Source organism: Camellia sinensis, chromosome 4, assembly GCF_055761805.1.
Source record: "Camellia sinensis isolate YWXY chromosome 4, ASM5576180v1, whole genome shotgun sequence".
NCBI lineage: Eukaryota > Viridiplantae > Streptophyta > Magnoliopsida > Ericales > Theaceae > Camellia > Camellia sinensis.
In genome coordinates this window covers 58,972,089-58,994,108 of record NC_138964.1, presented here as the reverse complement: position 1 = coordinate 58,994,108, position 22,020 = coordinate 58,972,089, and the positions used below count along the sequence as shown (strand labels likewise).

At 44.7% G+C, this 22,020-nt stretch overlaps 1 protein-coding gene across 1 annotated transcript; it reads left to right on the top strand.

The window, feature by feature from the left end:
- Positions 1 to 306: 306 nt before the first annotated feature.
- On the top strand, positions 307 to 21,685 carry LOC145823787 (uncharacterized). The gene is made up of 5 exons (XM_082923310.1): positions 307 to 438; positions 557 to 1,056; positions 20,892 to 21,047; positions 21,150 to 21,219; positions 21,281 to 21,685. Exons 1-5 carry the CDS (start codon positions 307 to 309, stop codon positions 21,683 to 21,685), a joined length of 1,263 nt encoding a protein of 420 aa, XP_082779436.1.
- The last annotated feature ends 335 nt before the right edge of the window (positions 21,686 to 22,020 follow it).

Sequence of the window (22,020 nt, the reverse complement as noted above, 5' to 3'; positions counted from 1 at the left end):
GATCCTAATCCCTCAAACTCTTCCTCATCTGATGAGTCTAAGAAATATGAGGATAGTGACTATGGATTTTTTGATGATGATGCATTGCATGAGGCTACTGTCGGCAAAGATGTAGAGTTTGCTGGTGTAGGAAGTAGTAAGAATGTAATGACTAAGGCAGTTAATGAGCTACAAAGCCTTGGAAGCTCCTCTAATAAGCTAAGAAGTATTGACGACTCATCTGATGAAGGTAGTAGTTCTCATAGGAGAAAATGCCTTGTTTTTAATGTTGAGTCTAATATGCACAATCCTTAATTCAAACTTGGTATGGAGTTCAAGACTCATGATATGTTTAGGGATGTTGTGAAGGAGTATGCAATTAAGTGGGGCAAACATATAACATTTACCAAGAGTGACAAACAAAAGGTTAGGGCAGAGTGCAAAGTTGGTTGTCCTTGGGTTTGTTATGCTTCATATGTAAAAAGTGATAGGGTGTAGGATCAAAACACTTTTTGATGTGCACACTTGTAATAGGTCTTTTGATGTGGCACATGTGAGTTCCAAATGGATTGTGAAGAGCTATTTTGAAAGAATTAGTTTAAATCCAACATGGCCAATTCAATCATTGGCAGACACAATTTCAAGTGAGCACAATGTCAAGGTTGACTTACAAAAAGTGAAAAGGGCAAGAAAGAAGGTGTTGACACTGGTAGAGGGTACTGCAGCTGAGCAATTTGCACTGTTATGGAGTTCCATTGAGGAGATTAGGAGTACCAATCCTGAGACAATAATGTGCATGAAGGTGAAACAAGTTCCAAAGGTTAATGAATGGAGTGATGCAAGGGTTAATGGTGGGAGCAATACAGAGTCAAAGTTCAAAAGGTTGTACTTGTGTTGGGGGCCATTAAAGAATGCTTTTATGAATGCTTGCAGGGCAGTGATAGGAGTTGATAGATGCCATTTGAAGGGGTCACATGGTGGTATTCTCTTGACTGCTGTTGCAATAGATGCAAATAATTGCATATTTTCATTTGCCTATGCAATTGTTGAGAAAGAGAAGAAGAAAACATGGTTGTGGTTTCTAGAGTTGTTAGGACATAGTTTGAATATTGCAAATTCTTGTTGTTATACTGTAGACGCGCCCGCGGAGGGGGGCCTTCGCTGCTACTACAGTTCGGACTCGCGATTTTGTTGTCGTGGTTCTTAATCTGAACCAAAGAGTCCAAATCTGGCAAATCGTTTTGAGAAACAGATTTTTGAAAAAGTAGTGCCAAACATGGACTGCTTTGCCAGATACAGAGTCGCCACCTAAATATTTTTAAAATGGGGAAATTTAGGAAACCCTGACTCGGTGCCGAAGGCCACATGTCCGTCATCACCGGAGTTGTCTCGGCTCGGGAGCTTGGGTACGATCGGGGAAGGTCAGCTATGAGCACCCCCTTTCGCCCGGTCCGAAGACCGGCCTCTACTAACCATGATATCCGATTTTGAAAACATTACGTGTTCTTATTCCATTTATTAGCCTAGAATTACTATGTTATGCGCGCAGCAAACAAGTATAGACTAGATTGCCTAATTTGGAAAGAAACATTGCATATCCGTTTGTTTTGAAAATGCTTTGGAATTTGCTACTCGCAAGTAGGCTAAAACACGGATTTCAACGAGTTTTTCCAACTCAAACAATCCAACCTTCACCCACAGGCATTCAAACAATTTAACACATAAGCACTTAGCCGCATGGCAAGCATACTGTCATGGCAACACTCACACGCGTGCGGGATGCTAAAGCAAAAATACTTACATCGTACTCCGTGCCAAAACAATAAACTAGTTAGCAAACATGCATGTCCTAGTTCATGTTAAATTGCCTAATGCAACACATACAGGATGCAATTAGATAGGCTCGGCTAACCTAAGCATGGCATACGAAATGCGATCAATTATCACATTTTCAATTTTTGAATTGAAGTACAAATGCAATTAGCGTGATGTACCGAGCCTAATGCATGCAATACAAATGCATGGATGCACACATGTATAGCATAAGGTATGCTAAATTAAACGTGCCCTAATCTACCATCATAAGCAGGTAAATTAAAGGGAAGAAAGACGTGAGGTTGGAAGACATACACACACTCACGCACACTTATTACATATTTACCCTCACTCGGAGGGACCAAATAAATATTACAAATTGATTAACTACGCAAGCTAATTAACAATTACAAATTGCCTAATCAACTAAGCAAATTAACTAAAACTAAGAAAACAGGAAAAACGCCTCGGGAAACGCGCCGCCATGCATAGGCTGCCTCTGTTTTCCTTCCTTCACTCCTCTAGAGGCTGTCAAAACCTCAGGACTGCATCCCTGGACACTGGGGAGTGCCACCGGCTGAGTGGAATTACCACCGGCAGTGGTGTATGGCCATCGGCATAAAATGAAGCTGTCGGCAGAGAAATTGTTGCCGGTCGGCACCTTACACTGCCGGTCGGCAGAGTGTTCCTGCAAAATCTGCAAATGACAGCAACAGAGGGCAAGTCAAAGCATGGCAGCACAATTCAAGGCATAAATGCACCAACCATGTCCCTTATCATGATAATGACTCAAAGGGGCATGTGCCTCGATTCTCGGACCACCAATCACGCATTTCCATGCATGATGGCCCAAAGAACCAAGTATGCAATTTTCATGTCAAATGAAATGCAAACCAATCAAACAAACAAGGCCCAATTCCTATCACCAATTCAAGGAACAAGGCATGCATGCAAGATGCAATGCAACCTAGGCACACAAGCTAAGGATGCAACATGGCATGGCAACAAACTTATGCAAGCATACAAGCATACATATGGCAATGCAAGTAGATGGAAAGATGGACTTAAACATGAATTAGGCAGCTCTAAATAGGCCTAAAACAGTAGCCATAATGCTATAATGAGGGACCAAATACATGCACACATGCACCTAATTGAAGGCCAACACTTAAGCACAAATTGAACAACCCTCAAATACATTTGAAAGGGGGATAGCATGGACTAATTAGCATGCAACATAAGCATTGAAATCATGCTAAAACATGGTGCCAAACCAAGCAATAAATCAAGCCAAGCATGCACCAAATGGCCTAAATGCTCAAAGCAAACCAAAAGAGTATTGAACTACACTTAGCAAGACCAAACATGGCATGGACTCATTGACCAAAAACAGAGTTTTGGGGCATTAATACAAGGCCTAAGGACCACTTAGATGGCATCTAAATGACTCAAAAACAAAGGCATGCACAAACACCAAAACGTGGAGCATTGCTACACATGCTTTCAAAGCATTAAAGAAGCATTCAAGGCAAACACATATGCATGAAAATGGGACTGAAGTAGCATGTAGGGTGACCCCAAATCATCAAATCAATGCAAAGATGTCATGCTATACATTCATATGCTCAAGGCCAACAAGCCCAAATACAAAGGAGCTATACCAAGCATGCCAAAATCAACCCAAACACTTATGGACAGACCTAAAACATGTCAAGATAAGCACAAAATCTTCACAAATGCAAGCCTAAAACATGCTAGAAACAAAGGCACACAACCTAAGACATGTTAAGGCATAACAAGGCATTACATGGCAACTATGCTAAGCATGCATGGAGTACCAAAACCAAGTAAAAACAGAGGCATAACATGACATATTAAGCCTAAAAAACAGCCAAGTCATGGTCAATACACCCTCAAACATAATGCTCTCTCAAGAGGCCAAAACATGCCCTTTTCAAGGACAACAAGGAGAGGGGGTGGCCCTCTCCTTCTTGGGACTTCAAGGCATCATCTTCACCACTGAAATCCCTCAAGATTTCAGTGGTGAAGAGACCCCAACACCAAAATCCCGGAGTTCACACAAAAGGGCACAAAATGAGGCCTTTCAAGGCCTAAGGGTACTCAAGCTTACCCAAACCACAAAACACTCTTAACAAACAACCAAGAGGGTTTAAAAACAGAACTTTTTTGTATTATACACTAAGCTCAAAAACGAATTTAAGATAGGTAGAAATACAATGAAAAAAAGGGGTAAAAAGGGGTGAGATTCTTACCCTTGAAGCCTTCTTCAACAATGATGCTCCAATGGCCTTCCTTAGCTTGAATCCAACTTCAAAACCTCAAAATCAGTCCTTTAGAACCTCATTTCCAAGAGGAAGGTGAAACACTAGGTGCTTGTGTGCAATAGTATGGACTAAAACACACACAAGAGCACAAAAGAGAGGGAAAGAGAGATAGAGTGTGTATCTAACCCTAACCCTAGAACTCAAACCCTAACAATGGCTGTCTAAGCTCTCAAAATATCCTAAATGTCTAACCCCTAAGCCAAGAGACCAACCCTCTCTCTATATGGCACTTCTTGTCTTGTAAAGCTTACAAGACAAGCTACATAAGAGGGAGATCCCTCCATACACGTGTATGGAGGGGAGCAAAAAGCAAGACAGCTGTCTTAAAATATCTGCAAAAGCAGATGCACAGTAGTCGGCCGGCCAAAAATGCCATCTTGGCCAAAAAGAGTGCCGACCGGCACTAAAAAGTGCTGACCGGCAACAAATAGTGCCGGCCGGCAATAAACATTGCCGGTGGCAGCAAAAACCAGCCGGTGGCCTCTAGCCACTGCCGGTGGTGGGTGGGGATGGTCTACAAGCCCTACCCTGCCTCTCAAAGGCAAAACACAAGTGTTTGGTGTGAAACCAGACACTAAACAGTCAAGTTCGGAGATCCTGAGGCAAGGCGCGCGAGCCGAGACCTCCGGGAACTCCAAACGAACACAAACATGGATAATCACCGAATGTTCAAATGGTGACGTCCAAGTCTTGAGGACGGTCAAAAATGGGGTGTCTACAATTGCCCCTCTTTGACAGAACTCGAAAGTCATAACAATGACGGGAGTGAATGTCAAAGCCCAGAGACGACCCATTTTTGACAAGGCCGAAGACTTAGACAAACATGCAAGACAATCAAGATATGCGCCCGAAGGCAGGGGCAAAATGCAAGACAATGCACGAAGCCGAGCATAACTTATGATCATGCAAAGAAAGCTGTAATGAAGCATACATGCGACGATTTTAAGCTAGCATACACCGAACTACACTACAATGCAGAAAGGATGTAAGAGAATTATGCAATTCTCAAAACGTCTCACTGGGGAGATATAATACCTGTGCGGCTCGTCTGGTTGCACCAGCTTCAAATGAACCGTACATACAATATCGTGCCTGCAAAGAAAACAAACTTAACAGGAACAATATTGTTAGCAACATGCATGACAATGCAAAATGGATGCAAAACGGATGCAAAACGATATGCAATATATACAAAACAATGTATAAACAATGCAAATGAAGATGCAATGTAATTGAAACAATGCAAGCTACATGCAAAGCAATTGAATCACGATCCAATCACGAGCGGTTCGAAACCATACCTATGTCAAATAGATTGATGGAGATAACAAGTCTGTCTACCATAGAACGGTCAACTGAACTATGAGCATTGTAGACAGACGCAAGAACAAGTATTGGGTGGAATTGACATAAGTGGGGAAACGACCCGCTGGAGAAAGGACTACGATCCTAATGCCGGATGCAAAAATTACACTACAATGTAATATATATGGATATGCTAGGAAGATGGCAATGGATATGGCACGCAGGCCAAACCAAATCTTGCCTAGGAAAGGTATGTACGCATACAGGCCATGTGTAACACAGAAAAGGTGCCGCAGCCCTCAACCAACATATCAGCACGGAATCGGCGCGATACACATGCAGAACTGTGTTTTAACATGAAAAGTAAGGGCACATACCAAACCAAGCTCAACCTGGAAAGGCGCAAGCCATAGGCGGAAGGTGATGCAATGAATGCATGCAATCTACAATGCAATATCTACAAATATGCAATGGAATGGATATGGATACAATGGATATGGCACGCAAGCCAAACCAAATCCTGCCTAGGAAATGCATGTTCACATACGAGCCATGTGTAACACAGAAAAGGTGCCGCAACCCTCAACCAACATATCAGCGTGGAATCGGCGCGATACACATGCAGAATTGTGTTTTAACATGAAAAGTAAGGGCACATATCGAACCAAACTCAACCTGGAAAGGCGCAAGCCATAGGCGGAAGGTGATGCAATGAATGCATGCAATCTACAATGCAATGGAATGAATATGGATACAATGGATATGGCACGCAAGCCAAACCAAATCTTGCCTAGGAAAGGCATGTACACATACGAGCCATGTGTAACACAGAAAAGGTGCCGCAACCCTTAACCAACATATCAGCGTGGAATCGGCGCGATACACATGCAGAACTGTGTTTTAACATGAAAAGTAAGGGCACATACCGAACCAAGCTCAACCTGGAAAGGCGCAAGCCATAGGCGGAAGGTGATGCAATGAATGCATGCAATCTACAATGCAATATCTACAAATATGCAATGGAATGGATATGGATACAATGGATATGGCACGTAAGCCAAACCAAATCTTGCCTAGGAAAGGCATGTACACATACGAGCCATGTGTAACACAGAAAAGGTGCCGCAACCCTCAACCAACATATCAGCGTGGAATCGGCGCGATACACATGCAGAACTGTGTTTTAACATGAAAAGTAAGGGCACATACTGAACCAAGCTCAACCTGGAAAGGCGCAAGCCATAGGCGGAAGGTGATGCAATGAATGCATGCAATCTACAACGCAATATCTACAAATATGCAATGGGATGGATGTTTACAAAAATGCATGACAATGCAGTGCGATGCGACTATTGGGAAAAATGCAATGGATGCATGCAAGCTACAATGGAAATGCATGACAATGCACTATGATTGTTTTTTTTTTTTTTTTTGAAATGCACATGATGCAAGTGCGACACGCGTGCCATACGGAATGTAAGGTGATACAAATGAGACACGCATGCCTTATAAGATGCGAGAATGATATGAAAGAAGATTTTGACAATTGGACTTATACGCTACGCGAAGCCGGTTTGTGTTCAAAACAATGCAATGTACTAATAAGTACAAGCGAGGTGCGCAAGATAGCGCGATAGGATGTATGTAAAATGCAAGTAAGGTGCACAAAACAGTGCGATGCGCAAAACAGCGCGATTGAAATACAATGCACAAAACAGTGCGATGCGCAAAACAACGCGATTGAAATACAATGCACAAAACAGTGCGATGCGCAACACAGCGCGATTGAAATACAATGCACAAAACAGTGCAACAATTCGAATTGCACAAAACAGTGCGATGATTGGAATGCACAAAACAGTGCGATGGTTTGAAATGCACAAAACAGTGCGCCGATTTGAAATGCGCAAAACAGTGCGATGATTTGAAATGCACAAAACAGTGCGATGATTTGAAATGCACAAAACAGTGCGATGGTTTGAAATGCACAAAATAGTGCGAGGGTTTGAAATGCACAAAACAGTGCGATTGAAATGCACAAAACAGTGCGCAGGTTTGAAATGCACAAAACAGTGCGACGATTTGAAATGCACAAAACAGTGCGCAGGTTTGAAATGCACAAAACAGTGCGACGATTTGAAATGCACAAAACAGTGCGATTGATATGCGATATACATGGGGCAACTTTTGGACCTTGTACAAGTCAAAAGGATACGAAAAGGATACACCTTGCATGGGTTGGAGTGCTACGCACGGCAGATGCAGTCCGAAGTCAGAACGGAGGCCAGTTGACCATCGGAGATGCACTTTCTTGCACTTTCTTGAGCTATGAAGACCAAAAACTTCTCACATGGCCTAAACAAGGCTGTGGAAACACCATCGGCCGGGAGGGGAGGCCACCGGCTGTCCACCGGCTGAAGAATAATTCCATCGGCACAAAAAAGTGCCGGCCGGCACAAAACATTGCCGACCGGCAAACAGTTGCTGAATCGGGGCAGTTTCGACTTTTCACTCTGGGCATTATAAAATAGGGTTCCCAAACCCTAGTGCCTCACTTCCCTACCGCCGAAAACTCTTGCCCTCTCTCTCTAGAGCGTTTTTGTCTCCCCGTTTCTCCATTTCTTCGCGTTCTACGCCCGTTTCGTCGTCAGATTCGTGATTTTCTTCGCGTTTCGGACATTTTCAACCGATCACATTTTTGTTTCGGTGCCTCGTTTGGTGTTCCCGCCCTTTCGGGGTTTGTTCTCCTTGCTTTCCTCTTCATTTCCGTGCCTTTTCACATTTCGACCTTTTTGGCCATTACCGACCCTCTCGGGAGTTGACTTTTCGGTTGACTCTTCGCATTCTGGCCCGGTTTTCCTTCCTCCGGCCATTTTCTCATCATTTCTGATATGGCGGACGATATTCCACGTGGCGGGACTCCCCCGGACCACGAGATGGATCCCGGGGTCGAGCTCCTACCATTGAGCGAGTGCCCGTTCGACCCGGCGACCTACCGACCGGCGATCCATGTTCTGCCCCCCCGACGGCCTGCGTCAGTTCCGGAGCTTCAAGTGGCACGTGGCGCCTGAGCTACTACTGCGTGAGCCTACCTCCCACCTTTCATTCGGCACTTCCGAGGTAATTCTTTGTCTTCTGCTTTACTTTCCGCAATGTAGGATACAAAACTGTCATAGCTAGTTGTATTCTTTAACTGCTGAAAACTGATATGTTGTAGACTGTAGTTGACTGTAAACATACATACAACTGATATCTGCTTGAGACTGACACATGCACACACACTGCATTAGCCCCGAATCACTCAAACATGCTGCACTCACTGTATTTCACTACATACACACTGGCATCCAGTATTTGTCTGAATCTGTTAAATTTGCACGCATGCTATATCTGTTCTGAAACATCCAAACACGCTAACACATCACACGCTGTAGTCCACTGTAAGCACACCGGCACCCGGTATTTGCCTGAATCTGTCAAACTTGCACACATGCTTTATCTGCTTTTTCAAAACTGCATTTTGAATGTTGTCTTGCAATTGTTATTTTCGGTTTACAGGAGGGTTCCCATACCATCCGCGGGTATGGGAATACTGGCGCTCGGGAGTGGTACGGTGAGCTCCCTGATGCAGTCCGGCGTATCGTGGATCGAGCGGGTTTCGGCGCCTTCTGCCGAGAACTCTCCAGGCTCTCCACATGCAGACCTCTCCTTGCCGCTCTGGCGGAGAGATGGTGGGACACCACGGATTCTTTTCACTTTTCCATTGCAGGGGACATGACGATGACCCCTTATGATTTCTCGATGCTCACTGGCATCGGGGTAGGGGGGATCCGATCCCTTTCGACATTGACATGGATGAGTGGACCGCCGCTCAGGTCCATCTACTGGGGGAGGCCCCACCTCTTGCTCGTCCAGGCTTCATTCGATACTCTTGGTTCGAGGTACAGTTTTGAGTTCAGCCCGTGTTGGAGGAGGAGGCGCAGATGACCCAGGAGGACGTGGAGAGGTATGCTCGCGGCTTCCTCATGTTCCTGTTCAGGACTACCATCTTCGCCGATCGGGCGAACACCGTGCCTCTCTGCTTACTCAGTGCACTGGTGGACGTCCGGGACATCCTGCACTATGATTGGGGCGGCGCCACTCTGTCCACTCTTTATGGATACATGAGCTCGGCTTCTCGCGGCAGCGGCCAGCTACTCGGAGGCTACTGGCGGGCTTGGGAGGTACATTCCTTCTCCTCTTTTCATTTCTGTCCGATATTGTCTGTACTCTGTACACTGCACACACTGTAGTCTGCTTCATACTCGCTGTATACTGTACACATGGCACACACATACATTTTGCTTCACACTGACTGTACACTGCTCACACTGTACACTGCACACAATACACTGCACAATACACGGCTCTGCCATTTCTGCTTTATTCTGCTTTCTGCTTCAACTGATAAATGCACTGGTATTTATCTTGCAGTTGTGGGTTTACGACTACTTCCCTAGGCTCGCTCCTGTGCCAGTTGCGGAGACTCCTCTGGCCGTCCCGTTTTCGAGTCGCTTCGACGGGAGATGCACCCGGCGACCACGGGAGACATTCGGCTTCTTCCGTCGATACTTCGATACCATTACCCCTGCCGAGGTATGTTTTACTTGCAGTTCATTTAAGCTTCGATTTTCCACTGTATATTTCCAAAACAGTAGATAACAAACTGTCTGTCACTTTCAGATCTCATGGCGGCCGTGGGCTCCCTTGCCGGCGGCGATGCGGGATCGGTTCGCTGGTGCGGAGGAGACCTCGCGTTTCTGGATCTTGCTTGAGGGCCCGGTCTGTCGGGCTTGGTACCTGGGGGAGCGTTTCCTACGCCAGACCCTGGGGTTACCTGAGCAGATAATCCCGGTTCACCCTCCTGCGGATATGAGGGAGACCGAGAGGCTCACCAGCGAGCAGATGGACGACTACACCATTGGTTGGGAGGAGGTCGGCTTCAGAGGTACCGGAGACTATCAGGAGTACGTGCGGACGTACCTGATGTGACCTTTGAGCGGCCGTCGAGCAGAGGGGGCCAGGCCTGTGGCATCGGCGGCTGGGGCCGGAGCGGAAGTTGGAGTAGGGGCTCCGAGGAGGGCCCGAGTTCGTGGCAGGGGCGGAGCTCAGGGAGGACGGGGAGCTGGCTGGCCTGCCCTGCCTGCTGTACTGACTTTCCAGGGGCAGGGTGGGGCGACCTATCAGATCCCCTTCGCCCCTCCACCAGCTGGTCACGAGTTCATCGATGTCCCCGATCTACCTCCGGTATGTACTACTGCATTTTGTACAGTCATTTTATTTCAGTTTGTTTGATATTCCACAGAATATTGATGCGTCTAATACTTTTGCAGGCTTCTTCTGGGTATACCCGTCAGTCGTTGGCGATGAATGCCTCGATGATGGGGATGCTTCAGCGGACATTTGACCTCCTAGCCCTCTACAGCATACCAGTATGTTCTTCTGACACTGGCCTCAAACCATTCATACACTGTTTCACATAATCTGATGCACGGCACAACACCTGATACACGGATCTCACAGTATCTGAACACTGCACACACTGCATTCTGCACTGTACCCTACACTGATAAACTGCTCACGGCATTCTCATACTGTACTCATACACTGCATTCTGCACTGATAAACTGCTCACGGCATTCATACACTGTACTCAGCATCGCATTCTGCACTGATAAACTGTCACAGTATACTGATGCATTTCCCTTTTATGTACTTTTTCAGCCCCCTTTCCAGATTCCCATAGTAGGAGGTGCTCCAGCCGGACCTTCTGTCCCGGCTCGAGGGAGAGATGAGGAGGGCCGAGTATTCCCCCGCTCCAAGGCGGGGCGCACTCATGTCGGGAGCAGCTCGCGAGCTCTAGTCCCGGACGATGATGATGACGAGGAGTCAGAGGCAGAGGCAGAGGCGGAGTCCGAGTCATCGGAGGAGGAGACCGGAGACGGTTCTAGCTCAGGCTCTGACGACGATGCTGATGATGCTCCTGGACCCTCGTCCAGGAAGAGGACCAGGATAGACTGATGGCCCTTGGAGTGCTCGACACAGATGCGGATTTTTGTCATTTTTCTTCTTTCTTGTACTTTTGCTTTTTTGTCGGTAGATAGATTACCTTGTACTGCCGCAGGCAGATTTTGTTTTCCTCAAAATTTTGTACTTGAAAAAGATTATGAAATGAACAGATTTTTGCTTAAAAAGTGTTACATTTACATATCTCATGCATCGCATCGCATTCCATCATGTTACACCTCAATGTAAATGAAATTGATTGGTTATCTGAAAATTGAACACTTGCACTGTAATAATCAGATAATTAAACAGTCAACAGCAAAATAACCCAAGCAACTCACTGCCTGATTCTTGGACACACAGTCCTTACTCTGTTGGGGATTAATCTGCATACAGCCCATAACACAGCATTCGTTTCATTCTGCACATAGCACACCCCGAACAAACAGCCTAATCTGACAAGACGGAGCTCAAGGATGGAACCAGTTGGAGCCGAAACACGTTCAAATGTAGAGAATGGCACAGCATTCCGAGTGTAAATGATTTTTGAAATCGAATGAGGGTTTTTCAAATCGGGATATCGAGCCTACAACTGAATACAGCGGGGAGGACTCAAATAAAAAGGTACACGACCTAAACACAACGAGACACGCTCGGAGAAGACCTAAAACACAGGTTGAGATAAACAAAACAAAAGACACGACATACAGACGCGTTGACGAAGACGGGGGACCTCAGATCACGAGGAGCCAGTTTCTCTAGGCATTGTTTCCCACCCTGTCTGATTTGTGATTCTCACATCACTCGACTCTCGAGCTCGGATTTTCTCTCAAAACCCTGTTCCTCACTTTTCTCTCAACTTACACCTCTCTATTCTTCATTCTCTCGTTTTTCATCCCTCCCCGGGGTGATTGATGGATAACTAGAAAGGTGTGGGTTCATACTCCACACTGTTAGCTCACGGCTATTTCTTCTGGCAGGTAGAGCACTCTTCTGGCAAGTACGTCGATGACAGGGGAAAGACAGAACGCCCGGCTCAACTGTTCCCCTAGTTCATCATTTTAACCATTCTTTGTTTTTGCTTTCTACTAAAACAATTTTGATCAAAATGAGGGTCGGATTAACGTACTTGTTCGATTTTTGATTTGAAAAGCATGCGAGTCAGGCTGCAAGCACTGAAAATTTTCCTTTTTTGGGTCCAAGACAATGGTCCAGTTTTGGAAAATGGAATAGTTTTCGAGAAAATAGTCAACCTCAGTAAAAATTTTCAAAAACTATTTTTCAAACAGCTGATGCTCGACAAGCATAGAACTTACTCTTCGAGATGCGCAACCTTGGATCGGAGGCAATGGAAACTTGCCCCTGGTTTGAAGGGGGGTGGGAGGCAACGGAAAGTTGCCCCTAGTTTGAATGGCGGCTCACAGCGGCTCGTGGCAACGGAAAGTTGCCCCTTGTTTGGGATGGTGCTGCGGCAATCCGCAGACAGTCTTCATTGGCGGTGGTCGAGCTCTTGGACACAGCGATGACGAAGACGGTCACAACAAATATATGGACACAGTCGCCTTTGGAAGCGTTGGCGACTAGACTTTGGGATGAAATCGAAACCATTGCATGGACTGAGACGCTATGAAAGCGTTGGGGGCTGGACTTCATGATGAAGTTGCCTACGTATCCCAAACATGGGAATCAAGCCTCACGTAGTTCCGGTTAAGGTACACTCGGGTATTTTAACCTTCACTTTTTTTTTTAGGCTCTCACTTTTGCCAAGGCGCCCAATGCGGGTTTTCGACCTTGCGAGCTTCTTTTCATTTTCTTTTGTTCATTTCTTTTTTTTTTTTTGCATTTTTCTTTTTCTTTTCTTTTTTGCATTTTTTGTCTTTCTCTTTTCTTTTCTTCTTTTTTGTATTTTTGCTTCTTCTTTTTTTTTTCTTTTTCTTATATTTTTCTCTTGCTCTAACTTTTTCCTGGGCCGCCCTTCCGGGTTTTCGGCCCAGCGAGCCTCTCAAGGATAAAAGTGTAGCAAGTCCATGCCAAATGGTTTTTTGAATTGAAGCCTCTATGTGTCTAGGAGAACGGCTATTGCAATGATTTATAGGAGAATCTGTCATGGCTGCTCCACGAGCTTCTTCCGGCGAGATCTACTCCTTCCAATTCGACTTTGGTGCCTCTTGCTCGAGGGCTGTTTCGAAACTGGCCATACAGACCTCTCATGGCGTTTGTCCGTTGAACTTTCTGAACGGATTCAAGGTTTGAAATGGATGGGTCGAATTTTGAGGCTGAGAACGATCCTAGGCTGTGCAGTCTCAAGAGCGATTCCACACAGGTCTTCGCAGGGCCGCGTAAAACATTTGTTTTTGAAAGTTTTTACGAAAGCGACAAATCGCTCGCGCCGAAGATAGTGTGGAACCAATCTGGATCAAGCCAGGATCCTCCTCAGTACTCACGCCGACAAGCATGGTTTCATTCATAAAAAGGCTTAGCACGCCTTTCTTTCTCTCAAAATGATCAAAAATCTTGCAAAACCCGAGGAATTCCTTCCTCTTCGTTTTTATCACCGCAGTGTTCAAAAAGGTTCTTTTTTTTTGAAAAACTTAGGTTAATGCAATGAGTTTGGCGCGCAGGAGAGCAGGCGAGATGTACTGTCAACCCAATCAAATTCTCTGGCACTTATGCTGAAAGCAAGCATGAAGTTGAGATAGCAATAGCTGTTTCACTCGGGTTTGTTGGTGCAACTGGCTCCTTGGCAGAAACAGACTCAAAACAAAAACAGATAATTACAAAACAAAACGGCGTTCGGGACAACAACCCCAGAATCACCTGGTATTATATACAAAGGGGACTGACTCGATACAAGAAGACAGACCCTTAAGCAAAAGACTGACTCAAGACAAAGAGACAGACTCAAAACAAAAGACTGACTCGATATCCAAGCCAGGATTTACAAAACTCGGTTTCACCGATGCTCAAAAATGCGTGTCAGACGCTACATCCAAAATATACCAAATGTCGCCCGCAGGCGGTTCACTTTACATACTCGTAGTATCTGAGCCCTCGAAATCCAACAACTGGGTGGTAACGGACTTAGCTGAGGTGGGTGGGAGGATAACCTTGTTATCGATCAAATCCTGCACTTCATGACGAAGGCGGGAACATCCATTGGTACTGTGACCGGACTGTTGGTGGTACGCGCAGTACAAGGTAGCATCATGCGTGGCGGGGAGATTCTTCGGGAATGGCCGAGGCTCCAAAGGTTTAAGATGCCCATTCTTTGCCAATATTAGTAATGCCCTAGACAAAGGCATGTGGAGGTCGTGAAAGACCCTGCGCCCTCGGGGCAGGTACTTTGAAGTTTGAGGATTCTTGCCAGATGCGCTAGTGAAAGGGTCGGCTGGCACTGCCTTGGCTTTTTGACCCTTTCCCGGTGCAGGGTTGGGAACGACAGGAATTGTCTGGGCATGACGGGGCCCATCCCGATTTTCTGCCTGGCTTGAACCGCCTTTGATTGGAGTGGGGAAAGCATCATCCACAACTTTGGTCATGATCGCAGATGTTTGTTGCTTGTTCATCCCTCTAACTTTCAGAGCCTCGACTGCCCACAACAGTTGTTCAATAGGATCGGCGTCTATCTTTGCCTTGTCCTTTCCTCTAGCCTCAGCCTGATCAAGGGTCTGGGTTGGTGCTGGCATGTCGCGACTGTAGCTGGAAGCCACCTCTGGCTGGTTGAGCTCTATCACAATCCGCCCCAGTAGCGGGGGCTCCTGTGGTATGAAATTCCCGGCATATGGCGCCGCTGGCGGTGAAGCCGACATTCCATAGGCCAGATCGGCCACGGTCCTCTGGAGGTCACCTATCATCCCCATCAATTCAAAGGTGGTGGGCTCACGAGCCTGGTATAACTGGGGAGCCCAAACCGGGTGCACAACGGGCGACCTGGGTGGGTGTGACATACTGATGCTGGCCTCACTCTGCGGAGCGGTCCCCTGCTCCAATGCAGCCGTCATAAACACAATTTCTTCTGAATTTTGTGCCGCCATAAATCCTACCTCAGCAAGGGGAGACACTGGCTATTCTGTATCAACTCTGCAACTCTCTGAACTGAAAGGAAAAACAGACAGCATTTCAGCCCAAACTGATCAAACACGGGTGTAGCCAAACAACTGTACCCTACTGCTGATCACTGTTCCCAGAAATTACTGTTCCCGAAAACTGAACCCTGATACCCGCGGATAACTGATTCTTATAACTGATACTGATACTGGTGTCCTCAGGTTTGATACTCAAACTTGCAAACTGACATGTACTTTCCCTATAGAAATACATTCTAGAAGCACATAGCAAGTAAAGAGAACCAAAACACCCCTATGTTGGGGTAGGGTTTCCCTGTCCTATTTTGTCAGGAGCTAGGGTTTCACTATGCACATAGCGGTTCTCAAACAACCTAACATCGGGTAAGCAACCTGTCCTAACTTGGAATGGTCACTATGGATCCGAATATGCACTAGGTCGAATGGTCGAAAAGGGTGCCTCGGTGAAAACCGGGGTTTGTGTTCCCATACTGTCAGAGCCCATAGCCGGTCAGCCTTATGGACATGCCTTGACAAGACAAGCCTCCGGCAAACCGTTCAGGAATGGCAGATGGCAAACACTGTGTTCCTAGGCGCACCAATGCACATGCAATGCAAAGAAACACATAAGCGAAATCAAAACAGGATATTATGAGTTCGAGTCAAGCTCTCTAAAGTCCCCAGCAGAGTTGCCAGAAACTGTAGACGCGCCCGCGGAGGGGGGCCTTTGCTGCTACTACAGTTCGGACTCGCGATTTTGTTGTCGCGGTTCTTAATCTGAACCAAAGAGTTCAAATCTGGCAAATCGTTTTGAGAAACAGATTTTTGAAAAAGTAGTGCCAAACATGGACTGCTTTGCCAGATACAGAGTCGCCACCTAAATATTTTTAAAATGGGGAAATTTAGGAAACCCTGACTCAATGCCGAAGGCCACATGTCCGTCATCACCGGAGTTGTCTTGGCTCGGGAGCTTGGGTACGATCGGGGAAGGTCAGCTATGAGCACCCCCTTTCGCCCGGTCCGAAGACCGGCCTCTACTAACCATGATATCCGATTTTGAAAACATTACGTGTTCTTATTCCATTTATTAGCCTAGAATTACTATGTTATGCGCGCAGCAAACAAGTATAGACTAGATTGCCTAATTTGGAAAGAAACATTGCATATCCGTTTGTTTTGAAAATGCTTTGGAATTTGCTACTCGCAAGTAGGTTAAAACACGGATTTCAACGAGTTTTTCCAACTCAAACAATCCAACCTTCACCCACAGGCATTCAAACAATTTAACACATAAGCACTTAGCCGCATGGCAAGCATACTGTCATGGCAACACTCACACGCGTGCGGGATGCTAAAGCAAAATTACTTACATCGTACTCTGTGCCAAAACAATAAACTAGTTAGCAAACATGCATGTCCTAGTTCATGTTAAATTGCCTAATGCAACATATACAGGATGCAATTAGATAGGCTCGGCTAACCTACGCAGGGCATACGAAATGCGATCAATTATCACATTTTCAATTTTTGAATTGAAATACAAATGCAGTTAGCGTGATGTACCGAGCCTAATGCATGCAATACAAATGCATGGATGCACACATGTATAGCATAAGGTATGCTAAATTAAACGTGCCCTAATCTACCATCATAAGCAGGTAAATAAAAAGGAAGAAAGACGTGAGGCTGGAAGACATACACACACTCACGCACACTTATTACATATTTACCCTCACTCGGAGGGACCAAATAAATATTACAAATTAATTAACTACGCAAGCTAATTAACAATTACAAATTGCCTAATCAACTAAGCAAATTAACTAAAACTAAGAAAACAGGAAAAATGCCTTGGGAAACGCACCGCCATGCATAGGCTGCCTCTGTTTTCCTTCCTTCACTCCTCTGGAGGCTGTCAAAACCTCAGGACTGCATCCCTGGACACTGGGGAGTGCCACCGGCTGAGTGGAATTACCACCGGCAGTGGTGTATGGCCATCGGCATAAAATGAAGCTGTCGGCAGAGAAATTGTTGCCGGTCGGCACCTTACACTGCCGGTCGGCAGAGTGTTCCTGCAAAATCTGCAAATGACAGCAACAGAGGGCAAGTCAAAGCATGGCAGCACCAATGTTTTCAAAACCGGACCGGTGAGCGAACCGGAAAAGGGACCGGGTGGACGGGTCACCGGTTCAACCGTCGGGTCAAAGCGGTCGAACCGTGACGTCATAATTAATGTTATATAATTAAAAAATATAATTATAAATTATAAATAAATAAAAATATATATAAATAATCAAATAAAAATAAAAATTGTTGCATAATATTTATTAATAATATTTAATAAAGTCATAATTGATAAAAAAAAAAGTCACTTATTTCAAAGAAATTAAATTGTTTAAACATTCCCTCCAAATAAATTGATTGAATGCTAGATTTAATTTTGGAGGGAAATGAAATTTTCAACTCTCCCTCCAATCAATATGTTTCAAATAATTTCATTGAATCCCACATAGAATTTTGTAGGTTCTCTTTGAAAAATCTTTTCCTATAAATAGGAATAGACTTTCATAATCTTCTCAAGCTTTCAATGAGACTTTTTCTTACGAGAGGAGACTCTTGAAATAAGAATTTTTAGTCAAAATTTTGAAATATATTTATATATATATATATATATATATAAGAAAGAAAGAGAAAAGAAAGAAAGAAAATAAAAAAAAAGTAAAACCCAGAAAAAAAAAAAAAAAAAAAAATAGACCGGTTCTGGCCGGTTTGACCACTGGGTCACCGGTTTTACCGGTTCGACCACTGGGTCACTGGGTTTTCCCGGTTTTGGCCCCAATCCGGGTTTAGGGGGTTGACCGGACCGGAACAAGGCCCGGTTCCCGGTTCAACCGGTCCGACCGGCCGGTCCGGTCCGGGTTTGAAAACAATGGGCAGCACAATTCAAGGCATAAATGCACCAACCATGTCCCTTATCATGATAATGACTCAAAGGGGCATGTGCCTCGATTCTCGGACCACCAATCACGCATTTCCATGCATGATGGCCCAAAGAACCAAGTATGCAATTTTCATGTCAAATGAAATGCAAACCAATCAAACAAACAAGGCCCAATTCCTATCACCAATTCAAGGAACAAGGCATGCATGCAAGATGCAATGCAACCTAGGCACACAAGCTAAGGATGCAACATGGCATGGCAACAAACTTATGCAAGCATACAAGCATACATATGGCAATGCAAGTAGATGGAAAGATGGACTTAAACATGAATTAGGCAGCTCTAAATAGGCCTAAAACAGTAGCCATAATGCTATAATGAGGGACCAAATACATGCACACATGCACCTAATTGAAGGCCAACACTTAAGCACAAATTGAACAACCCTCAAATACATTTGAAAGGGGGATAGCATGGACTAATTAGCATGCAACATAAGCATTGAAATCATGCTAAAACATGGTGCCAAACCAAGCAATAAATCAAGCCAAGCATGCACCAAATGGCCTAAATGCTCAAAGCAAACCAAAAGAGTATTGAACTACACTTAGCAAGACCAAACATGGCATGGACTCATTGACCAAAAACAGAGTTTTGGGGCATTAATACAAGGCCTAAGGACCACTTAGATGGCATCTAAATGACTCAAAAACAAAGGCATGCACAAACACCAAAACGTGGAGCATTGCTACACATGCTTTCAAAGCATTAAAGAAGCATTCAAGGCAAACACATATGCATGAAAATGGGACTGAAGTAGCATGTAGGGTGACCCCAAATCATCAAATCAATGCAAAGATGTCATGCTATACATTCATATGCTCAAGGCCAACAAGCCCAAATACAAAGGAGCTATACCAAGCATGCCAAAATCAACCCAAACACTTATGGACAGACCTAAAACATGTCAAGATAAGCACAAAATCTTCACAAATGCAAGCCTAAAACATGCTAGAAACAAAGGCACACAACCTAAGACATGTTAAGGCATAACAAGGCATTACATGGCAACTATGCTAAGCATGCATGGAGTACCAAAACCAAGTAAAAACAGAGGCATAACATGACATATTAAGCCTAAAAAACAGCCAAGTCATGGTCAATACACCCTCAAACATAATGCTCTCTCAAGAGGCCAAAACATGCCCTTTTCAAGGACAACAAGGAGAGGGGGTGGCCCTCTCCTTCTTGGAACTTCAAGGCATCATCTTCACCACTGAAATCCCTCAAGATTTCAGTGGTGAAGAGACCCCAACACCAAAATCCCGGAGTTCACACAAAAGGGCACAAAATGAGGCCTTTCAAGGCCTAAGGGTACTCAAGCTTACCCAAACCACAAAACACTCTTAACAAACAACCAAGAGGGTTTAAAAACAGAACTTTTTTGTATTATACACTAAGCTCAAAAACGAATTTAAGATAGGTAGAAATACAATGAAAAAAAGGGGTAAAAAGGGGTGAGATTCTTACCCTTGAAGCCTTCTTCAACAATGATGCTCCAATGGCCTTCCTTAGCTTGAATCCAACTTCAAAACCTCAAAATCAGTCCTTTAGAACCTCAGTTCCAAGAGGAAGGTGAAACACTAGGTGCTTGTGTGCAATAGTATGGACTAAAACACACACAAGAGCACAAAAGAGAGGGAAAGAGAGATAGAGTGTGTATCTAACCCTAACCCTAGAACTCAAACCCTAACAATGGCTGTTTAAGCTCTCAAAATATCCTAAATGTCTAACCCCTAAGCCAAGAGACCAACCCTCTCTCTATATGGCACTTCTTGTCTTGTAAAGCTTACAAGACAAGCTTCGTAAGAGAGAGATCCCTCCATACACGTGTATGGAGGGGAGCAAAAAGCAAGACAGCTGTCTTAAAATATCTGCAAAAGCAGATGCACAGTAGTCGGCTGGCAAAAATTGCCATCTTGGCCAAAAAGAGTGCCGACCGGCACTAAAAAGTGCTGACCGGCAACAAATAGTGCCGGCCGGCAATAAACATTGCCGGTGGCAGCAAAAACCAGTCGGTGGCCTCTAGCCACTGCCGGTGGTGGGTGGGGATGGTCTACAAGCCCTACCCTGCCTCTCAAAGGCAAAACACAAGTGTTTGGTGTGAAACCAGACACTAAACAGTCAAGTTCGGAGATCCTGAGGCAAGGCGCACGTGCCGAGACCTCCGGGAACTCCAAACGAACACAAACATGGATAATCACCGAATGTTCAAATGGTGACGTCCAAGTCTTGAGGACGGTCAAAAATGGGGTGTCTACATATACTTTCATGAGTGATAAACAGAAGGGTTTGACTGATGTAGTGGCTTAGTTGTTTCCAAATGCTTTACACAGGTTTTGTGTGAGGCATTTGTACAACAATTTTAAGGGTGAACACAAGGGGTTGGTTCTGAAAGATTTGTTGTGGAAGGCTGCCAGGGTAACAACTATTCCTATATTTACTAGAGTGATGGAAGAGATTAAAGAAGTTGATTGTAAGGCATATGCTTGGTTAGTACAAAGACCGCCAATTTATTAGAGTAGGAACCACTTCAACACTTTTCCAAAGTGTGACATTTTACTAAACAATCTATGTGAGTGCTTCAATTAAAGCGTCTTGGAAGCTAGGAGTAAACTTGTGGTGACAATGTTGGAGAAGATTAGGTTGTTGTTGATGGAAACAGTTAAAAAAAAGAAGAGATGCAATGCAAAGGCACAATGGTCCTATATGTCCTAAAATTCAGAATCAGTTGGAGAAAATGAAAGTAGAGGCAGCTGGATGGATTCCTAGATGGAATGGCAATGAGCAATTTGAGGTTATAAGGCCATATGGTGAGCAATACAAGGTGGATTTGCAAGTTTGGAGTTGTGGCTGCAGTAAGTGGGATCTGTCAAGCATTCTATGTGCCCATGTTGTGGCTGTTGCCAATTACTTGGGTCAAGAATCAGAAAAATATGTTCATCGGTACTGCAAGGTGGAGACTTATCTGAAGATCTATAACAACATGTTGAGTCCCATTAATGGTAAAGAAATGTGGCCAAGAACTGAGTATGCAAAGGGGCTGCCACCTGATGTGAATAAGAGAGTTGTGAGGCCTAAACTAAGTAAAGAATGGAGATTGAGGCACCAATTGAAAGAACAAAACTAGGAAGGTAGGGCACTCAAATGACTTGCAAGAATTATGGGAATGTGGGACACAACAGGAGAAGTTGCAAGGTGCAAAGCAGATTTAGCTACATGCAAGAAAATGTAAGTTAACTTAATGTTTATTAATTTTGTTTATTTGATTTCATGCTTGTCAATATTGTTTTATGCATGCAATCATGTTTTTCAGCCTACATGGGGCCAACCTGAAGAGAGCCAACCTCAGAGTCAAGTAACTGCATAAGGAAGTGAGGTAAGGCCACACAGAAGACAGAAGAAACTGGCTGTAAGTCTGGTAATTATTATTTTTTTAATAGTAACTTAACTGTCCTATATTTG